Source organism: Genypterus blacodes, unplaced genomic scaffold, assembly GCF_046128005.1.
Source record: "Genypterus blacodes isolate CSIRO-AG114 ecotype Tasmania unplaced genomic scaffold, CSIRO-AGI_Gbla_v1 ptg000294l_1, whole genome shotgun sequence".
Taxonomy (NCBI): Eukaryota; Metazoa; Chordata; class Actinopteri; order Ophidiiformes; family Ophidiidae; genus Genypterus; species Genypterus blacodes.
This window is the reverse complement of record NW_027467085.1, coordinates 50,264-70,000: the sequence shown is the minus strand read 5'-3', so window position 1 is coordinate 70,000 and position 19,737 is coordinate 50,264. Positions and strand designations below refer to the sequence as shown.

Here is a 19,737-nt window from a genome sequence, read left to right as displayed (position 1 = left end):
GGTACACACACACACACCATCCAGAGAGTACAGGTACACACACACACACACCATCCAGAGAGTACAGGTACACACACACACACCATCCAGAGAGTACAGGTACACACACACACACACCATCCAGAGAGTACAGGTACACACACACACACACCATCCAGAGAGTACAGGTACACACACACACACACAAAACCACCATCCAGAGAGTACAGGTACACACACACACACCATCCAGAGAGTACAGGTACACACACACACACACATCATCCAGAGAGAACAGGTACACACACACACACACCATCCAGAGAGTACAGGTACACACACACCATCCAGAGTACAGGTTCACACACACACCATCCAGAGAGTACAGGTACACACACACACCATCCAGAGTACAGGTACACACACACACACCATCCAGAGAGTACAGCTGTACACACACAAACACTTACTTGCCTGTGAGGTTCTTGGCATCAATAAAGGATGATGTCATCTTTCGTGATTTCTTGGAGGCCAGACGTCTGAGAGGACGTGTGGGTCAAAACTCTGCTGTGGCTTAGAGTGTGTGGTTGTGTGTGTGTGTGTCTCTTACAGGAGTCTGGATCTCAGCAGCTGAAGACAGACGTTGATCTGGGCTGTAACTTCTACGTTCAGGCTGAAGTGTGAGCTGCACACACACACACACACACGCTGATGTCTCAGCGAGGCGTACTGGCCCTTTAATTGTTCCCCTCTGCTCTCAGGGACAACTCGTCCATGATATTTGTTGCCGTCGGTTACGGTTTCTTTGTGGAGATGACTCATGATGAAGCTCTGCGGTTCATCGACAAGAAAACCAAACAGCTGACTGTGTGAGTTCACGGGTTAGAAGAAGCTAACAGTGTAGTGTGAAGCTGAATGAACAGAATACAGAGAAACACACAAGGACTGCCTGAGACTTTAAATATGGAGTTCCCTGTCTCTACTTAGCTTGCTGCTATGTTTGCTCATTGTTTTCAGTTAAGCATGCTAACATGCTGTGACCTGTGGGTGGGTGTGTGTGTGTGTGTGCGCGTGTGTGTTTCAGCTTCACCGAGCAGCTGACCAAAGACTCTGCCAAGATTAAAGCCAACATCCGTATGGTCCTGGAGGTCAGTCGTCCTCTCTGCTTTAACTGGAAGTTGGCTTTAGAGAGCAGGGGTCGCCATAACAACCACACAAACACGAAATTCTTCATTTACACAACAACTGAACCTAAACTGAATCTTTGGTGTTATATTTAGTTACTATTGTTACTTATAATTCACTTTGTAGACGTCACTCCCATTGTAGAAGGAGTGAGTGAGTGAACGCCTCTCAGCCAATCAGGTGAGGATTGCTGTGCAGAGATGTGATTGGCTGCCCTCTCTTCTTCCTCAGGGTCTGCGAGAGCTGCAGGGGCTGACGGAGCTCCCAGACAGCAGAAGGAGAGAAGTCCTCTGAGGCCTCAGCACCGCTCAGCTCACTGAGGGAGCACACTTGTTTTTGTAGCTGTGAATATTGCTGACATCAGGACAATGATGACGTCATCTCTCTGTGATTATAAATGATAGATCCATGTTTTTCTATTAAAAGGAGGAAAAAATGTGAATTAAGTAAAGTGATTTCATTTCCTTCTCTCTCTCTCTCTCTCACACACACAAACCCACGCAGACACACACACACACACAGATAAATTGTCAACTGATTTGATCTTTTAAGAAACCCAAAGTCTTCCTTGTGTCAGACATTGTTTTAATGTTTGAGCTTCAACAGTTTGTAAAATTCTAAAACAACATTAATTGTGGTCTAGTAAAAAATAAAGTCTGAGTGTTTGGACACAAACGGCTGAGGACCTCAAAGGGTTAATATGTTTGTTCACTTTTACTCCATCCTGCTGCCAAGCAAACCCATCAGGAGACGCACAGACCCAAACTAGAGCAGCGCCCCGGTCTCTGCGCCGCTCCAGCCGGTCGGTGGCCGGCGTGCAGCTCTAGTGGGCGTGTCCTGAGAGGGCAGACGCATCGCTCACTCTGCCGTGCAGCATCGGCTCTGGAACAGCTGCTCTATGACAGAGGAGTCGGCCAGCGTGGAGACGTCGCCCAGGTCCCGCTCACCGTGGGCGATCTTACGTAGCACCCGACGCATGATCTTACCTGGGGGGGGGGAAGAGAGAGAGAGAGAGAGAGAGAGAGAGAGAGAGCTGTGAGTGAGTCAGGGGTGGGGGGGGGGGGACTCGGGGGAGAGAGAGTCACCTGATCTGGTCTTAGGGAGTCCTGGAGCGTTCTGGATGTAGTCTGGTGTGGCGATGGCTCCAATCTTCTCCCTCACTGTTTAAGACACACAGATGTATTTCTATTGATTTCCTTAATCGTATTGAAACAATGGATCGACACCAACAGGCAGAAGAAGTGATCAATCTGAAGCTTCACCCATCCGTTTGGACCCACATGTCATTGATCGGCAATTTGTCAAGATTGGGAATTTGTAGTTTCAGCTTGTTTCTCTGAGAAACGGACAGATGACCCGTCACCATAGCGACCCGTGCTCACCTTGTTGCTTGAGCTGGGCCTCCAGCGTGCGGTTGTACTTGATTCCGTCGCAGAGCGTGACGAAGCAGTACAGACTCTCTCCTTTGACGGGATGAGGCCGACCCACGACCGCCGCCTCCACCACGGCCTCGTGCTCCACCAGAGCCGACTCCACCTCAGCCGTGCTCAGCAGGTGACCTGTGCGGGGCAGAGGAAGAGGAGGAGGAGGAGGAGGAGGAGGAGGGGCTCGTCAGATACCAAAAGGCAATGCCGCTCATTTTTCTTCCTCTTCTTCTTGATAATCACGACACAGATTGTAAAAGGAGGGATCGGCGTTTCCTGTTCAGCTCTGATGGAGGCTTCCACCTCAGAGCTTCTCTCTCACCTACATGAAGGTTCTCCTGACCTACAGCTGCTCTCAGCCCAGATGTCTTACCTGAGACATTCAGCATGTCGTCTATTCGCCCGGTGATCCAGTAGTATCCGTCCTCGTCTCTGCGGCAACCTGCAGGACCGACAAACATGAAACTATAACAGGGCTCAGTGTCCTCAGTGTGAGGACTGTGTGGCCTCCTTAGGGCCACGAGTCACGGCTTTATCTCTACAGCCCAACATCCCGTCCAGTGTCTTTGTAGGTCAAGACTAGAGGACCTCTGGACCTCCATTCTGCTGCTGGCCTCCATGTTCTCTCACCGTCTCCTGTCACGTAGTACCCAGGGAACTTCTTGAAGTAGGTGGTCTCAAACCTCTGGTGGTTTCCGTACAACGTCCTCATCACGCCGGGCCACGGCTGCTTAAAGACCTGCAGGGGGCGCCAGAGAGGCTCAACACGCGTCTGCGAGTCAGACCAACATCACCTGGTGACCTGCTGAGCCGAAGCACATCACTGACCAGGTATCCTTCGCTCGGCCCCTCCAGCTCCTCTCCAGACTCGTTCAAGATGGCCGGGACCACGCCGAAGAACGGGAACGTCTGAGGAGAAACACAGCAGGCTGATGGAGACGGGCAGCACTTTGGTTTGGTTGATCATGAGCTCATCTAAACTGAGCCTTCACTCACAGCTGATCCAGGCTTCATGGGCGTGGCAGCAGGCAGAGGCGTCATCACGTGTCCGCCCTGAGAGACACACACACACACACACCTACATCACACAGGGACATCACTCACTGACTCAGGAGTCATACTGGCTGAACACAAACAAATCAAGGACGAAGCCAGCGTCTCTTCACTGACTGAGGAAGCATCAGATGGATGAGGTCACACACACACACACACCGTCTCAGTCTGCCAGAAGGTGTCCACGATGGGACATCTCTTCTCTCCCACCACGGTGTAGTACCACTGCCAGGCCTCTGGGTTGATGGGCTCTCCCACCGTCCCCAAGACCTTCAGGGAGTCTCTCTTAAACCTGAGGAGGGACAGAGGAAGGAGATGAAGCAGGGAGGAAGAGCCCATCCATGTGAGGGAGAAAGGAGGCAGAGAGAGAGGAAGGAGCAGAGGCTGCACTCACTTGTGCACCGGCTCAGCTCCGTACTTCATCAGCAGCCTGATGGCCGTGGGAGCCGTGTAGAATTTAGACACTTGGTATTTGTCCACGATCTCCCACATGCGACTGACGTCCGGGTACGTGGGGAGACCCTCGAACTGGAACACAGGACACAGTCAGCACCTGGGGACCCGGGGCCCCTCCTCCCCCCCGAGCTCAGGAGGACGTGCGGTCCTAACGTGTGGCCCTAACGTGTGGCCCTAACCTGTGGTCCTAACCTGTGGTCCTAACGTGTGGCCCTAACCTGTGGACCTAACGTGTGGTCCTAACCTGTGGTCCTAACGTGTGGCCTTAACGTGTGGTCCTAACGTGTGGTCCTAACCTGTGGTCCTAACCTGTGGTCCTAACGTGTGGCCCTAACCTGTGGACCTAACGTGTGGCCCTAACCTGTGGTCCTAACGTGTGGACCTAACGTGTGGCCCTAACCTGTGGTCCTAACCTGTGGTCCTAACGTGTGGTCCTAACCTGTGGTCCTAACCTGTGGTCCTAACGTGTGGTCCTAACCTGTGGTCCTAACCTGTGGTCCTAACCTGTGGTCCTTACCTGTGGCCCTAACGTGTGGCCCTAACCTGTGGTCCTTACCTGTGGTCCTAAGGTGTGGTCCTAACCTGTGGTCCTTACCTGTGGTCCTAACGTGTGGCCCTAACCTGTGGTCCTTACCTGTGGTCCTAAGGTGTGGTCCTAAGGTGTGGTCCTAAGGTGTGGTCCTAAGGTGTGGTCCTAACCTGTGGTCCTAAGGTGTGGTCCTAAGGTGTGGTCCTAAGGTGTGGTCCTAACCTGTGGCCCTAACCTGTGGCCCTAACGTGTGGCCCTAACGTGTCCACTCACCAGCACACTGGTGGCCCCGTTGGCCAGCGGGCCGTAGGTGATGTAGGAGTGACCGGTGATCCAGCCGATGTCGGCGGTGCACCAGTAGACGTCAGCAGGCTGGTAGTCAAACACCAGCTTGAAGGTGGTGGCTGTGTAGAGCATGTAGCCGCTGAGCGTGTGGAGGACGCCCTGAAGACCAGAGAGGGAGGTTAGAGGGCAACACACACACACACACACACACACACCTGGAGCTGAAGACATGAGGCTCAAAGAGGAGAGTGTGTGTGTTCACCTTTGGTTTGCCAGTTGAGCCGCTGGTATACAGGATGAAGAGAGGATCCTCTGAGTCGCACCACACAGGCTCACACTCATCTGAGGCTCCGTCAACCAAAGAGTGCCAACAGAGGTCCACATCTGGGTTCCATGGGACCTGGTGCCACACACACACACACACACACACACACACACACACACACACACATGCATGACGCAGGTCGACGCACAAGAGAAACAACAGATTCATGCAAACACAAAGGTGAGACTAAAGGTTGAGCACACGTTGAGTTATAAACAAACCGTGCCTACAAACTAAAGCTCAGTCAGGTAAAGTGAGTCTGATCCTGAGGGAGCGAGCAGCAGACCTGAGTGATGAAGTGTTAGTGAGGTTAAACAGGAAGCCTTCAGCCATCAGACCACCGTGTGACCACAGTGACACACACACACCAGCGTTACCTTAGCAACGCTGACATGTTGAGCCTGGTGTCTGCAGCCTCAGAGCTCTAACATGTATGCGTCACTTTAATCAGACTGGTAGAGACGAGGAAGAGAGCAGAGCAGCAAGGCAACAGCTTCTGTGCAAAACCCACAACTTCAGAATGATGAGGATGAGGATGATGATGACAAATATCTGCATGTGTGACTGATGAAGAGTGAATGTGGGCGGAGCTACTCCAGGAACCTAAAGCATTTAGTGACGATCTAAACTTCCCTCTGCTATCACAGGAGCACGTCACCATAGAAACGCAGAAACAATAACAAGACGAAGCTCTGCACCGTCAGGCCTACATGCTCTTCATCCACATCATCATCAGAGTCACTGCTCTGTGGATGTATGAGGCAAGACAAAGTTCTACGTCTACAACACAAAGAGCAAGCAGTGACTCGTGTTTGGCTGCAAACACAAACACGCCCAGCAGGGGGCAGCAGAGAGCACACACACAGCAAAGAGTGCATGTGGAGAGAAAACCAGTTAGAGAAGAGAGGTTGAACTAAGAAGTCTCATGACACTTTGACCCCACGAGTCCCTGATGTGTTCAACCAGAGGAGAAGTGTTTGAGCGATGGATGGATCAGAGTTTAGTGTTAGTGAGAAACAACAAGACTACAAACTACGACTAGACCAGAGTCTACATCCACGATCACAAACACAGGCTGAACTGTCAGAGATCACAGAAGTAAATCAATCAATCAATCAATCACAGCTGTTTCTGGGTAAAAACAACAAATCTGCAACAATCAGATGTCTCAAACATGTTGAATGATGAACACTCTTTGTGACGCCGTGTTTTACCCAGCAGCAGCCCTGAATGTGTGTGTGTGTGTGTGTGTGTGTGTGTGTGTGTGTGTGTGTGTGACCCTTTAACAAGCAAAACAAAGGGGGGAGGGGGGGAAAGTACCTGAGGAACAGGACGCGTTTTCTTTACTCTGCCTGTCTGTTTCTCCTGCTGGAGGGAAGAAGGGAGGAGGAGGAGGAGGAGGAAGGAGAAGTTAATGAAGGAGAGCAAAAAAAATCAGTGTGTGGTGAGAGCGGCGACATCACCGAGCTGAGGCCTGAGCTGGCACAGGGCCAGTTACACACACACACACACACACACACACACACACACACACACACACACACACACACACACACACACACACACACACACACACACACACACACACACACACACACACACACACACACACACACACACACACACACACACACACACACACACCACAGACAGAGGTCAAGGGTTACAACAACGAACAGGAAGGAGTGTGTCTTTGACTGATTGCATTTATTATTATGATTACAGAGAAGAAGACGATGCAGCAGGATCCAAACCTCAATGTGAGTTTGGATCATTAGGGTCAAAGTGAAGACGGAAGGAGGATGAGTGAGGGAGAAGAGGGAAGGGAAATGAAGTTCAAGGACAAAGTGTGATGAGGTAGTCTGAGGTGTGTGTGTGTGTGTGTGTGTGTGTGTGTGTGTGTGTGTACCTGCAGGTCGGGGCAGGGTCTCTTAGCTGGAGGAGACTGAGAGCCCATAGGCGTCTGATCCTGATCCACTTCCTTTGACAAATGCTTCAACATGATGCAGCGCTGCAATGGGAACCCTCTGGAGGGGAGGGAGACAGGGAGGGAGAGAGAGAGACAGGGAGGGAGAGAGAGACAGGGAGGGAGAGAGAGGGGGAGAGGGAGGGAGAGAGAGTCACAGCTCTGTCCACATCATGGATCCACACGTGGAAATGTCACAGCGCAACATTCCAATGGTGTGTGCGTGTGTGTGTGTGTGTGTGTGTGTGTGTGTGTGTCCTTACTTGTCTCTACATTTCTGCAGGGCGTCGTCAGCTATGAGCTTCAGGTTGATCAGCTTATCACCACGATAGAACCCATCTGAGAGAGAGAGAGACAGAGAGGGAGAGTTTTAGTTAAGAAGAGGAGTGTGTGAGTGTGTGTGTGTGTGTGTGTGTTGTGTTGCTGACCTGCAGTGATGAGCAGAGAGCACTGAGAGTCCAGGATTCTCTCACACAGAGACTCAGCAGAGAAACCTGCAAACTGCACCACACAAACACCTCATTGACCTCTGACCTCAGGGCTCCAGTCACATCTGCAGTTAGTGACTCACCACTATGGAGTGGACGGCTCCGATGCGCACACAGGCCAACATGGCCACCACCAGCTCCACCACCATGGGCATGTAGATGGAGACACGGTCGCCCTTCTTCACACCTACACACAGAGGTCAGAGGTCAGATGGAGCCTGGACCACAGACCTTCAGGGGTTTATCAGGAAGCTTCTGATCGTACCCTGAGCCTTGAGGACGTTGGCGAAGCGACAGACCCTCAGCAGCAGGTCTCTGTAGGTCACAGTCAGCTGGTCTCCAGGCTCGTTTCCTTCCCTGAAACACAAACACACAAACTGATCACACACCAAGAACCACTCTGTGTGTGTGTGTGTGTGTGTGGGGGGGGTGGATTCAGACTTGGACAGGGATCAGAGGTCACAGGTGGGCTTGATACAGGACAGCAGGGTCACTAAGCAGCTGCTCCTCACATCACACTGCAGCAGATAACAAGGTGTTGGCCTACAGAGGAAGACGTCACGTGACAACCAGCACTCTTCAGCTCCTCCTGGTCCTTCATCTGTAAACGCCAAACAAGGCCACTCCCAGGGTGTGTGTGTGTGTGTGTGTGTGTGTGTGTGTGGACACGTGTCCCATGAGGCTACATACAGAACATGCAGTTCAAATAAAATAAAGATAAGAACAAATGAATGATAGCTGATTAAAAAGTGTGTGTGTGTGTGTGTGTTGTTGGCAGGAGTCCCAGGGCTGAAAGGTCTGTGTGATCCGTTACAGCCAGAGGAAGCAGCCTTCACTCACACAACACACACCGCTCCTATCAAACATCTTCTTCATCATCATCATCATCCTCATCATAAAGGATCTAAGCCGCGGGTTTTCATTTCATGTAGTATTTAATTCTGTAGGATATTGTCGCCACACACACCTCTTAGCACTGAGACATGTTTAAGTCATGCTGGGTAATCTCCTCTGCTAGGCCACGCCCACAGAGTCCTACACACTGATAAGAGCAAAGGTGCTCAGGTTTCTGTTCCTCACACACTCGTTAGTCAGGATTCATGTTGGATCAGGTGACTTCGTTCACTCACGCACACGCACACGCACACACACACACACACACACACACACACACACACACACACACACACACACACACACACACACACACACACACACACACACACACACACACACACACGTCAGGGGACATGTTTCTATGCCAACAGAGACCAGAGTAATCACACACACACACCTATAAATACTCAACAGTGAAATACATTTTCAACACTGTGGGTTTAAATGTCAGAGTGTGTGTGTGTGTGTGTCCATGTTTCTTGCTCTACTGAGCTCGTTCTGGCAGTCAGCGTTGCATATAATACAAAGTGTTATTAAACTAATGATCCAAACAACAGGAGGAGGAGGAGGAGGAGGAGGAGGAGGAGGAGGAGGAGGAGGAAGCTCCACACAGGACGGACGCACAGGACTCTGGAGTGTAATCACATACCCATAATGCACCGGGCCGGGCCGTCAGCTAGCATCACGTCTTTGTGTGTCATCAGAGAAAAGCACCAACAAACAAACGCTTCTACTGTGTTCACTTCATCTGAACTCTGATTAAAGCCTGAGGCCTCTAATGGCCTTCATCTCACTGAGGTCTGCCTCACTGCACAACACACAGGGACAGAGGAGGAGGAGGGGAGAGAGAGAGAGAGAGAGAGAGAGACAGAGAGAGAGAGAGAGAGAGAGAGAGAGAGAGAGGAGGGGGGAAGAGAGTGAGAGGCAGAGAGAGGAGAGAGAGAGAGAGAGAGAGAGAGAGAGAGAGAGGAGAAGAGAGTGGGGGGCAGAGAGAGGGCGGTGGAGAGAGAGAGAGAGGGGGAGAAAGAGAGGGGAGGGGGGAAGAGAGTGAGAGGCAGAGAGAGGAGGAGAGAGAGAGGAGAGAGAAGGGGGGATAGAGAGAGAGAAGGCAGAGAAAGAGAGAAGGCAGAGAAAGAGAGAGAGGAGAGTGGAGGGGAAAGAGGAAGCGAGAGAGAGAAGCAGAGACAAAGGAGAGAGGACGAGCAGCAGCAGCTCCGTTCACACTGAGACCTCTGCTGTTATTGTTCTCCCTCACCAGTAAAAAGCCACTTTGTCCCCCAGCTTCCTGTGGTGGACGTTGTGGTCCAGGACGTTGTAGCAGATGTTGGTGGACGCTCCCTCCATGCACTTGATGAAGATCTCTCCTTTGGTCACGTCAAAGTTGTAGTCCAGGACGCGGCCCGTGTGCTTGCTCTTCCAGAAGAAGTCCTTAGCCACGTCGCCCCAGAACTCTGAAAGACGAGCAGTAACCATCAGAGAGGACGGAGGGACACACACACACACAGATGTTATGTGTCACACTTGGATTTAGTCTCATTTGCAAATAATAAAGGTACAGATGCTAGAAAAGGGATAAAAGGCCATGTAACACACACACACACACACACAGACAGAGGAAGAGCAGAGACACAACGCTCCTCTGGATCTCCTGCTGTGATTTCAGACGCGGAGTTACAGAGCTGTCCATGCCTCACAGTAGCTGCTCTGTGTAGGCTGCTCTACATGACGCTCACTCACCATCGGGGTGCTCTATGGACTTGAGGTAGAGCTCCTTGTAGGCTTCGAAGCTGGGGACGTGCGCGTCCTTCCTCCAGTCTCCAGAGCCGAGGAACACGTCCTCCTTCGGCACTTTGTCAGGAATCATCCCGGCAACCTTCGCCTCTCTATTCTACAGCTGAGTTGTGCTGATGGACGGGAGCAGAGCGGAGGGTGACCTCAGAGTGACCCGGCTCTAGAGGACTCTCTCAGACTCGCTCAGAGCCCCAGCAGCAGCAGCAACAGCAGCACAATGCACAACACACAACCCACGGATAGCTCGGTGCTAACTAGCAGGTTAGCAACAAAGTTCCTCCACACTTCCTTGTTGTGAATGAAGCGTTTGCACCGTTCTCTGCGTGCAGACGCCGCATTCAGAGGCTCTACACACAGAGATGAAGCCCGGTCCGGTTGTGTCGTTGCTGGCGGGTCGAACCTGTCCTCTACCGGAGCGGAGTCCTGCACAGGAGGAGGCGGGGAGCCCAGCTAAGCTAACGGGCTAACGTAGCTCAACCCAGCAGAGGACGAGAGAGAGAGAGAGAGAGATGCACTTTAGCGCCGCCTCGAGGCCGCCCCCTGCAGCTTGGACCTTCCGTGTTTTTCGCGTCTAGACTAACCGCCTGTTCTCACTCAGCGGTGCGTTAGTGCTGCTGGATCGACGCGCTGCAGGTCCGTCTGTGAACGTTGCGCTCGTGCCGCCTGTCTGTCTGTCTGTCTGTCCCGCTGTGACACACGGAGCGCGAGCGTGCGGCGCTGAACTCTGCCTGGCCCTGCGCGCGAGCCAATCACAGCTCACGGTGCGTTCACAGCGGTGGGAGTTTTCAGAACCAAAGATCCCGACAGGTGATGCGTTAGCGGCCGACACCTGCAGTTGTAGAAAATAGTTCATTCATGTAGTTTAGAGAGCTCACTCAGTAAAACCCTACATGATGTGATTGTAGATGGATTTATTCAGGCATGTAAACATCATAATCAGAGTCAGACACCTTCACATGCATTTACCACTTCTATACTTTAAGTTGGACTGAAAAGGGATGTTGACAGGAAAACCGTTGCGCTGTAAAAAGCAAAACTGGTCACTTGCAGCGCTTCACCACTAAAAGTGTGTGTGGGGGGCCTTTAACGCTAAGGGGGGCGGGGTTGCCAAGAACTGCAGTGGACTCAATGACTACCGTGGAGGTCCAACAGAATTCCGGGACTGCCGCTACAATCTAAGAGGGATCTGGTTTTGCGGTTGAGGCAGCTTTTGCCTAAAGGACTTGGCGTGACTTTCCAATCTCGCCATGATCCTCTTGTTCCGTCTTCGTTTCTCTGACATGTTTAGTAATCCAAAATTCAGAATCAACCTTTGTGACCTTAAGTGAGAGGAAACCTTCCAGCTGCAGTGAACCCACACGTGACCACAAACGCCACCACCAAAACAACAGACCAAACAAATACGTACATACATTCTGGAAAATTGTGAATTGGATTTTATTTTGAAGGATGAAAAAGAAGAGCTTTATCTTCTAACTTCAGATGTGTTTTCACTGAAGGCAAGTCTCAGACTAAGAACACTACATCATATCCAGGCACCTTCAAACTGCTGAGTGCAACATTCAGGCTTCTGTCCCACGTTTCACTACCAAACCATGAAGCTTTAACACTTAAATATCTGAGCGGAGTCAACTTATAAAAACCCTCAAATCTGCACTCTGGAGTTTGAGTTGAATTCTTGGGACTCTAGACTAACTAATCTTCCTCGTATGTCGGCCGGTTAAACGCACACAATCCACCAGAAATCCTTAAAATCAACAACTAATGCAAAAACATCATAAATACACAAGCTGCTTTGTTGGCTTCTGATGGAAGACAGGAAGTGTGCTGCACCCCAAACATGCCAACTTGTGTCCAAATACACCTCCAGTAATGTTTATTTCAGAAAAATATCACCGTCACAATACAAACATTCGCCAAAAAACAGCAGAGAAGAAGAACATCAAAGTAAAAAAGAAGTATGTTCACAAAGTGTTTTTTTTTTGTTTTACGATTAAGGCCATTTTGACTCGAACACGCCAATAACACGTGAACCGGGTTTGTGCCAAATGACACAAACGTCTTCAAAGTACAGTGGAAACTCTGGTCTCTAATTAGATCCACCGTAAACAATATTAGGCTTAAAATTGGTCGATAATCAGTGTGTGGAAATAGAAAACGGGGAGAGAGGAAGACGCACTTCCTGGGGAAACGCCTTTGGTGCAGCACGTTCAATTATTGATCCCGTATCGGTTCAGGGAAAAGGACATCTGGCTTTAGGAGTGAGGGCAGAAACGCCAATTCCAATCATCTGCACACATTTGCGCCCTTCAGGAAGTTGTTTTAATGGCGAGGAGGCCGATTAAGGGTCACCGGTGTAAAACAGCACGTACGCTAAAAACATGCCAGACGCTCTTCGTCATGCATGTGGACTAAAAGGCTTCAGGCGGTGACAGAGAGCCGCGTCCCTGGAAGAAAGGATTGCACGTTTACAGAGGCTGAGATGTGAACATGGGATGGCACGGGAAGCCTGAACCATATCTGAAACCATGGCAACAGGCTTCTGCTCACCAAAAGCGTCTGAATGGGGGGGGGGGGGGGGGGAGTGTTTAGTCGGCGCAGGAAAAACTCAAACTAAAGACGAAACGATTGTATAAAAGGTGAGACATGATTGATTCTACATTCCCGAAACAGAAACAAACCGAGGGGAAGCAAATAAAACAATCAGTTAAATCTCTCCTGAAGCAAAACACAACGGGACCGAGACCCTGACGGCCTCACTGATGGCAAATGAGGAGTCGGAGGTGGAAGGAGCAAAGAGGAGATCCAGAGCCGCAGCTTTGTCCCAGACTCAACCCGGGGCGACTACGAGGGGCCGCGGGACACCGGTGTCCCGTCTAGACTCAGAGAGGACGCGTGGCGGGTCAAAGCGAAACCGTGATGATTGTAAGAAGTCTGGATGCAGCAGGAGAGCAGCTTTGACCTGTTGGGCTCCAGTAAACAGACCAGAGGGGTTTGAGTTTGGGACAAAGCCAGCGGCCGGATCAGAGGAAGAGGAGGGTCGCTTTCTGTTTCTCAGATTATTTTAAACACACATACACACACACATACATACAAAGAACATCACTTCATCACACTGAAGTCCGTGTGAAAACCAGATAGGTGCTGCACGACACCATCAGGTTTGGGGGGCGGGGGGGGGGGGGCGCACAGGTGAGGGGGGGGGGGGGGGGGGGGTAGACCAGGCTGTGACCTTTTGTTGATTATTGGTAAGTGTGATTTGTTGGGATGAAATTAGTAGTGGAGCTTTACGGCAGTGAGAGCTACGGGGTGAGACGGGTGAGAGGGGTGAGGAGGGGTGAGGTGGGGGGGCCACAGGTCGAGATAAAACCGCAGCCCTGGAGGAATCTCCAAGTGCAGTCGGGACAACGGGTGGCAGACGGTCAGGAGGATCTGAGACGTCCAAGTGAAAACTGTGCGTAGTCTCCATGTTAAAACTCCTCCTGTTCCTCAGCGTCGGGAATCACAAAACCGTCCTGAGAGGGAGAGAGAGACAGACAGGCAGAGACAGAGAGGGAGAAGGACAGACGGAGAGAGAGAGAGAGACAGAGGCAGAGAGATCGAATCAGTTCCATTGTTTAGGTAAATGTAAATGTTTCCTATCCCCTTAATGTCCCTGCTCGTTTGTCTGAATGGTGATGTCGACTTAAGCGAGTCGCCGCTGGCCGCCCGAGTCAAACAGACGTTCTCTAAATCAGTGATCAGTGTTGTTGACTGATCCTTCAGTCTCAGTCTGACTCCAGGAAAGAGGCTCAGTCTGGATCATGTTGCTGGCAGGAATGCAGTGCAGCTCCATGACGTTCTCCATGTAGGGAGAGTGAGTTCATGTGAGCACAGAGGTCACGCTGAGGTCACGGCAAGTGAACCACTCAAACCATCTGCACAGTTGGACCTTCATATCAGCAGGGGGGCTTTCCACCCTGAGCTCAGACACCAGCATGCTGCTGTTTCAGTCAAAGAGCTTATAAACCTGAAAACATCATCCAGGTAGGAAAACCTGGACTTTGGATCAAGGTCAGGCTTTTGTTGGTGAGCCAACCAGTCTTCATCTCAGTCCAGATACTTTGTACTATGATGCAGACACTAACAGTTCAAGCATTTCCTCATTAAGTTAGAGGTTCTGATGCAAACACGATCATTTCCTCATGTCTCCACCAGGGGGCGACACCGGGGTCAGTCTGACACACAGCTGCTAACTATATTGGATGTAAAGCTTCCTGCAGGCACGTTCAGCCCTCGTGGTGGTGCTGTTTATGCAGTTACATAAAGCACTGAGGTCAAACTACAGATCAGGCTCTGATTTGGGATTTAAAGCAGGAGCAACGTAAACAAGGAGCGCTCCAGAGGGTTAATGGTGATGTCATCAAACGGGATGTAACTCACGTCTGTGGCGTAGAGGATGTCTATGATCCTCTGCAGCGTGGGGTCGCCCTCTCCTTCCTTCTCCTGGCATATGAGCTCAATGTTCCTCAGCTTACCAAAATAAAAGTCCCTCTCCTTCTCCATGTCCTGGATGGTTGATTTCAGCGCCTCCACCTGAGAAGAGAGTCAAGAGAACCACAAATCATTGAAGAACCACACCAACGTCACAGCTCAGCCAGACTGAAGCCCCTAACATGGCCGAGCAGAGGAGCAGAGAAGCAGATCCAGCAGAGGAATGCCACATGTCATCATCCCTCATGGCCGCCGTTTCCTTTCTCTCCATCTTGAGCGAAATTCCAAATAGTTTGTTAGACGTTCTGGGGAGTTCAAGTGGAGGAACCGGTCCAACCAACAGGCCGAGTGTGGACTGAAGTCAGATTGGTCCATCTTCACTTCTAACCAGTGTTTCCAGCTCAGCAGCGGTTTGTTTATTCCTTTTCTGTGATACATCATCATTATTATTATTCCGGTCCGTGTTTTGATGCGGTGATTCTGACCTCATTGACGAGCTCCGCCCTCTCGTCACCGCCTCCCCCTCCTGGCCTCTTTGCAGTGCTGGGGGCCATCTTGGGTGCTACCTTGGCGACGGGTGGCCTCTGAGGAGCTGAGGGGAGAAAACAACAGGAAAACAAATGAAAACTAAACATTTCCCAGCACGCACACATCAAACAAGGTCATGTGACGCCCTGAGGCCTGCTGGCTCTTGTCTGTGCTGACCTTGATTGAGGACCTTCTTGGGGGGTTTGTTGAGTGCAGACATGGATGAGTTGGCCATGGGCATGGTGTCCTGGCCCTGCCTGGCCTCCACAGGGTCGTACTCCTTACCATCGTAGTTGGCGTCAAAGAACTTCTTAAACCACTGGACATACTCAAAGTTATCCTGGAACTTTCCCTTGACTAGTTTGTCAACTGGAATTATCTGGAAGCAGAAAGAAGAGGATGAGGATGAGGAAGAGGAAGAGGATCATACATGAACATTGAACTTTTACCCACTAAAATTCGAGAATCTCTCAAACATCCTTTTCCAATTGTGACCATGAAAGGGGTTTTTCTTTTCTTACTATGGAAATCTACTGAATTCTGATTGATGATTAATTCACATGGAACAATAAAGGAGCAACATCAGGAAGAATCACATCTAGTGGACCTGTGAACTAAATGAACCACAAGCTTTTGTTTGGATCCAACAGGAGAGCAGAGACGCCAGAGGGAGACCTGTGTGTGTGTGTGTGTGTGTGTGTGTGTGTGTGTGTGTGTGTGTGTGTGTGTGTGTGTGTGTGTGTGTGTGTGTGTGTGTGTGTGTGTGTGTGTGTCTCTCTCTCTCTCTCTCTTTGTGTGGTGCGTTCAGGGAGCGGCTCACCTTGTCCACTCCCATCCTCTTGAAGGCCGCCTGCAGCAGCTTGAAGTTCTGGATGTACTCGTGTTCCAGCTTGGCACCAAATTTGATTTTCTTCAGAGGCACAGAGTTTGGAAAGAGCATGTCCATGAACTGGCAGTACGCAGCGCCTACACACACACAAATGAGGTTGAAGGTACATCATGAGTCTATACAGCAGATAGACATGAATAGGAGCCATTGTGACATGACAGTACACACACACTCACACAACCTTTAACAGCTTCACCGCAGCTTTTCAAAACCTGTCTCTGCGCCACACACACACACACACACACACACACACACACACACACACACACACACACACACACACACACACACACACACACACACACACACACACACACACACACACACACACACACACACACACACACACACACACACACACACGAGAAAGTCTCATGTTGTTGTCCTCAGTGTGTCAACATTGTTGTATAGTGATGTGGTATTTCTCCCACAGCGGGAAGTGGAACTAAAGTGTGTGTATGTGTGTGTGAGAACCCAGCTGAGTGAGAACTGACTGCACAAGGGATTAAAGCAGCTGCGCCGTCATCATCCACGCCCTCTGATCACACACACACACACACACACACAAAAAGACTAAGGGCAGGAGAAACACAGCAGCATGTACAGGCAGAATGGCTCCCCACACACACACACACACACACACACACACACACACACAAGCCTCCTCTGGGTTACAGTGAGGAGGTTACAACAGAACCTAATTTACATCTGTGACCCGTGAAGTTCCATCTTCATCCCTAAGCTTTGCTGCGTGACAAAATCATGACATCAGCGCAAAATCTTCAGCATTTCAGGAGCATGGAGTGAAACATGAGCTCATCCCATCCGCCCAGTGAGCCTGCTGAGTCAGTCAGTCAGACTCAGACACACACACACACACACACACACACACACACACACACACACACACACACACACACACACACACACACACACACACACACACACACACACACACACACACACACACACACACACACACACACACACACACCTGAGCACAGGTGTTCAATCTTGGTGAAGTTCATCTGTAGAGACTCGTTGATCCAAGCCAGCATGTCGTGCCGGCTCAGGTTGTCGCTCGTCACTGAGGTGGAGTAAACGTTCACAGCCATTGTTGGTCACCTGCTGGAGGAGGAGGCGCACAAAGGGTTAATGACATCACTGCTGGAACTGACAGCTGGGTGATTGGACAGGACTCTGTGCTTTCATCATATAGCTCTGTGTCACAATGTGTCCTCATGAGAGAGAGAGAGAGAGAGAGAGAGAGAGAGAGAGAGAGAGAGAGAGAGAGAGAGAGAGAGAGAGAGAGAGAGAGAGAGAGAGAGAGAGAGAGAGAGAGAGAGAGAGAGAGAGAGAGAGAGAGAGAGAGAGAGAGAGAGAGAGAGAGAGAGAGACAGACAGACAGACAGACAGACAGACAGACAGAGGGGGAGAGAGACAGAGAGAGACAGAGACAGACATACAGAGAGAGAGAGGGGGAGAGAGAGAGAGAGACACAGAGAGTGAGAGTGAGAGAGAGACAGACAGAGAAAGAGAGAGAGACGGACAGACAGACAGAGGGGGAGAGAGACCGAGAGAGAGACTGAGACCGAGAGAGCATGCCTGAATGTTTCTTTATTAACTCTTTCATTGCTTCCATCAGAGTGTAACTGAAGTTTTAGTTTGCATGTTGATGAACTCAGTGAAATAAAACAAATCTTCACATTTTGCTCTAATTATTGAGGATTAATTTGTTTTTTGGATCATTTAGTGCAGATGTGAGTGAGCACAGCTGCAGCCTGACCAGACTGAACCAAAACAACTCTCACTCAGACCAAGAGGTCGAAGGGTCATCCTGACGTAATGAGGCATGTGTCAGGGGTTTAAACGCAACAGGGCCCGTTAGGGAACATTCAAGCTAACATTAGCTTACATTTTAGCAAATCAGCGTCCTGTTAAGTCATCAACCCAGACTCAGTCATGTTAAGCTGCTTATCATCAGCTGACAGGTGAGGATGACAGAAGACTCCAGTATATTCATTGTATCAGAGGAAGCTCCACTTTTACGAAAGTAGCATAACGTTCCTGTCACAGGCTAACTGAGCACCGCTGGTGTAAGAAAGCAGTCAGTGACCGTGTTGACCAGTGACCAATATTTATTTACTTATATTTGATTAACCCAGATTGTTTAGTTCCTAGCCCTCACAGAATGATCCAGTCATTGCTCAACGGCTGCGTCACTCTTTCATCTACGGCTGATGTGAAGAAAGCCGATTTATTATTTACATTATAATAAACACTGACCTCACTGTATTATCTCACATTGTACACATTTCAGTAACGTAAACTGTGACGTATTGCGGCAGTAACGGTACAACATTATTTCCTATTTAATCCATATGGTTTCACTTTAGGAAAATATTCTGATTCAAAAATGAACATTTATCATATTTTCACACCACGAATCGCGTCCTAATGAATCTTCCGTGACAATACTTAATATGACACTTTATAAAATAACCTAACTGCTCGGGTTCAGTAGTGAGTTCACGTTCCTTCCTTTGTCTTATTCTATTCATGGGGCATTAGCACGGACAACTAAACCGTCTCTCCTGTGGTCATCGGTTAACACAGTCACTCATTACTCCACCGCACCGGCTAACGCGAGCTAGATTGTGACGTTTCCCCGCCCTGAACTCAGACATGCCGTTCGCTAGCATCGGTTAGCATCAAACGATACGAAACCCGTCCATTTAGCGGTCGGTTGGTCTGTGAACGACCCCAGAAGCCCCGGCTCGGCTCAGCTTACTCGGGGGAACGAGCGGACTCGTCCCGCTAATGTTCGCATCTGCTACATGCTAAGCTGCGGGCTAAGTGTGCTAAGTTGTGTGAGGCAGCCGCCGGTCGGACTAAACGTCCCGGTGCGGCCGCGCCTCTGCACCTACCGTGTTCCGCTGAGCTTCACCGTGGGTGGGGTCGATTGTTTACTTTTGTCGGCAGCGGCTGCGTCTCATTAAAAGGCGAATGTTCGCGTAGGGAGATTGTGTCCACTTCTGCTTTTCTCTGCTCCTCTTCTTGGCACTTCACGTTCACACACCGGCAGCGGAAGGAGCTGGAGTTCAGTGACGTCAGGACGTTGACGGGTAACGCCTAAACGCGCCGACGTCAACTCAGGACCTCACAGAGACGGGATTTAGAGTCAAAACGTTCATGTTTATTCAAATTTAACGATTTATACTGATTCATATTTAGACAGCAAATAACAGCCTTAATCTTAATCGAAATTTGAAATCAGGTCAATTGGCCAAGTATGTTGACATATAGAAGGTATTTGACCACCAAGGACAAATCCGACAGATTAAAGTTTCATATAATATACATATACACATTAAAAATGAAAATATATCAAGTCAATCCAAACATATGAACCAAGATGTAGATTTGTTCATATTTTTTCCATTTCACTCTTCAATGATGTCATTATTGG

General features: G+C 50.0%; 3 protein-coding genes across 6 annotated transcripts in view; 1 reads left to right on the top strand and 2 right to left on the bottom strand.

Annotated features, from left to right (window-relative positions):
• Positions 1–1,606, top strand: part of uxt (ubiquitously-expressed, prefoldin-like chaperone) — a 2,182-nt gene extending 576 nt beyond the window's left edge. The window contains exons 3-6 of the mRNA XM_076137161.1: positions 592–659; positions 741–848; positions 1,064–1,127; positions 1,396–1,606. Coding sequence (XP_075993276.1) covers positions 592–659; positions 741–848; positions 1,064–1,127; positions 1,396–1,458 — 303 coding nt within the window. The 3' untranslated portion in view covers positions 1,459–1,606. The remainder of the gene's footprint in view (positions 1–591; positions 660–740; positions 849–1,063; positions 1,128–1,395) is intronic.
• A 122-nt stretch (positions 1,607–1,728) lies between these two features.
• acss2 (acyl-CoA synthetase short chain family member 2) lies at positions 1,729–11,121 on the bottom strand. 3 transcript variants are annotated; one of them, XM_076137158.1, is made up of 19 exons: positions 10,325–11,121; positions 9,843–10,038; positions 7,956–8,047; positions 7,774–7,877; positions 7,631–7,703; positions 7,466–7,541; positions 7,146–7,263; positions 6,557–6,604; positions 5,174–5,311; positions 4,900–5,070; positions 4,036–4,169; positions 3,801–3,933; positions 3,585–3,641; positions 3,417–3,497; positions 3,219–3,327; positions 2,962–3,030; positions 2,547–2,723; positions 2,250–2,324; positions 1,729–2,150 (listed from the first exon to the last, which is right to left on the bottom strand). In XM_076137158.1, exons 1-19 carry the CDS (start codon positions 10,449–10,451, stop codon positions 2,023–2,025), a joined length of 2,106 nt encoding a protein of 701 aa, XP_075993273.1. In that variant the 5' UTR covers positions 10,452–11,121; the 3' UTR covers positions 1,729–2,022. The 3 variants fall into 3 exon arrangements, with proteins under 3 accessions (XP_075993273.1, XP_075993274.1, XP_075993275.1); XM_076137159.1 differs by having other exon boundaries at positions 6,557–6,601; XM_076137160.1 differs by lacking the exon at positions 6,557–6,604.
• Positions 11,122–11,799: 678 nt separating this feature from the next.
• Positions 11,800–19,379, bottom strand: mapre1b (microtubule-associated protein, RP/EB family, member 1b). Of its 2 annotated transcripts, none has more exons than XM_076137153.1 (7): positions 19,196–19,379; positions 17,263–17,396; positions 16,200–16,345; positions 15,557–15,758; positions 15,337–15,443; positions 14,801–14,953; positions 11,800–13,893 (listed from the first exon to the last, which is right to left on the bottom strand). In XM_076137153.1, the coding sequence occupies exons 2-7, from the start codon at positions 17,381–17,383 to the stop codon at positions 13,849–13,851; spliced, it is 774 nt and encodes a 257-aa protein (XP_075993268.1). In that variant the 5' UTR covers positions 17,384–17,396; positions 19,196–19,379; the 3' UTR covers positions 11,800–13,848. The 2 variants fall into 2 exon arrangements, with proteins under 2 accessions (XP_075993268.1, XP_075993269.1); XM_076137154.1 differs by having other exon boundaries at positions 17,263–17,393.
• Between the last annotated feature and the right edge of the window lie 358 nt (positions 19,380–19,737).

What these genes read in the sequence shown, in the direction of transcription:
- acss2 (XM_076137158.1), bottom strand. Translation starts at nt 10,451, where the DNA reads ATGATTCCTGACAAAGTGCCGAAGGAGGACGTGTTCCTCGGCTCTGGA. An exon ending in CCTTCTGGCAGACTGAGACG is followed by an intron (nt 3,642 to 3,800) that starts GTGTGTGTGTGT and finishes TGTGTCTCTCAG; the next exon opens with GGCGGACACGTGATGACGCC. An exon ending in GTACTACGTGACAGGAGACG is followed by an intron (nt 3,031 to 3,218) that starts GTGAGAGAACAT and finishes TCGGTCCTGCAG; the next exon opens with GTTGCCGCAGAGACGAGGAC.
- mapre1b (XM_076137153.1), bottom strand. Translation starts at nt 17,383, where the DNA reads ATGGCTGTGAACGTTTACTCCACCTCAGTGACGAGCGACAACCTGAGC. An exon ending in AGAGGATGGGAGTGGACAAG is followed by an intron (nt 15,759 to 16,199) that starts GTGAGCCGCTCC and finishes TTCTGCTTCCAG; the next exon opens with ATAATTCCAGTTGACAAACT. An exon ending in GGGCGGAGCTCGTCAATGAG is followed by an intron (nt 14,954 to 15,336) that starts GTCAGAATCACC and finishes CTCTCTTCTCAG; the next exon opens with GTGGAGGCGCTGAAATCAAC.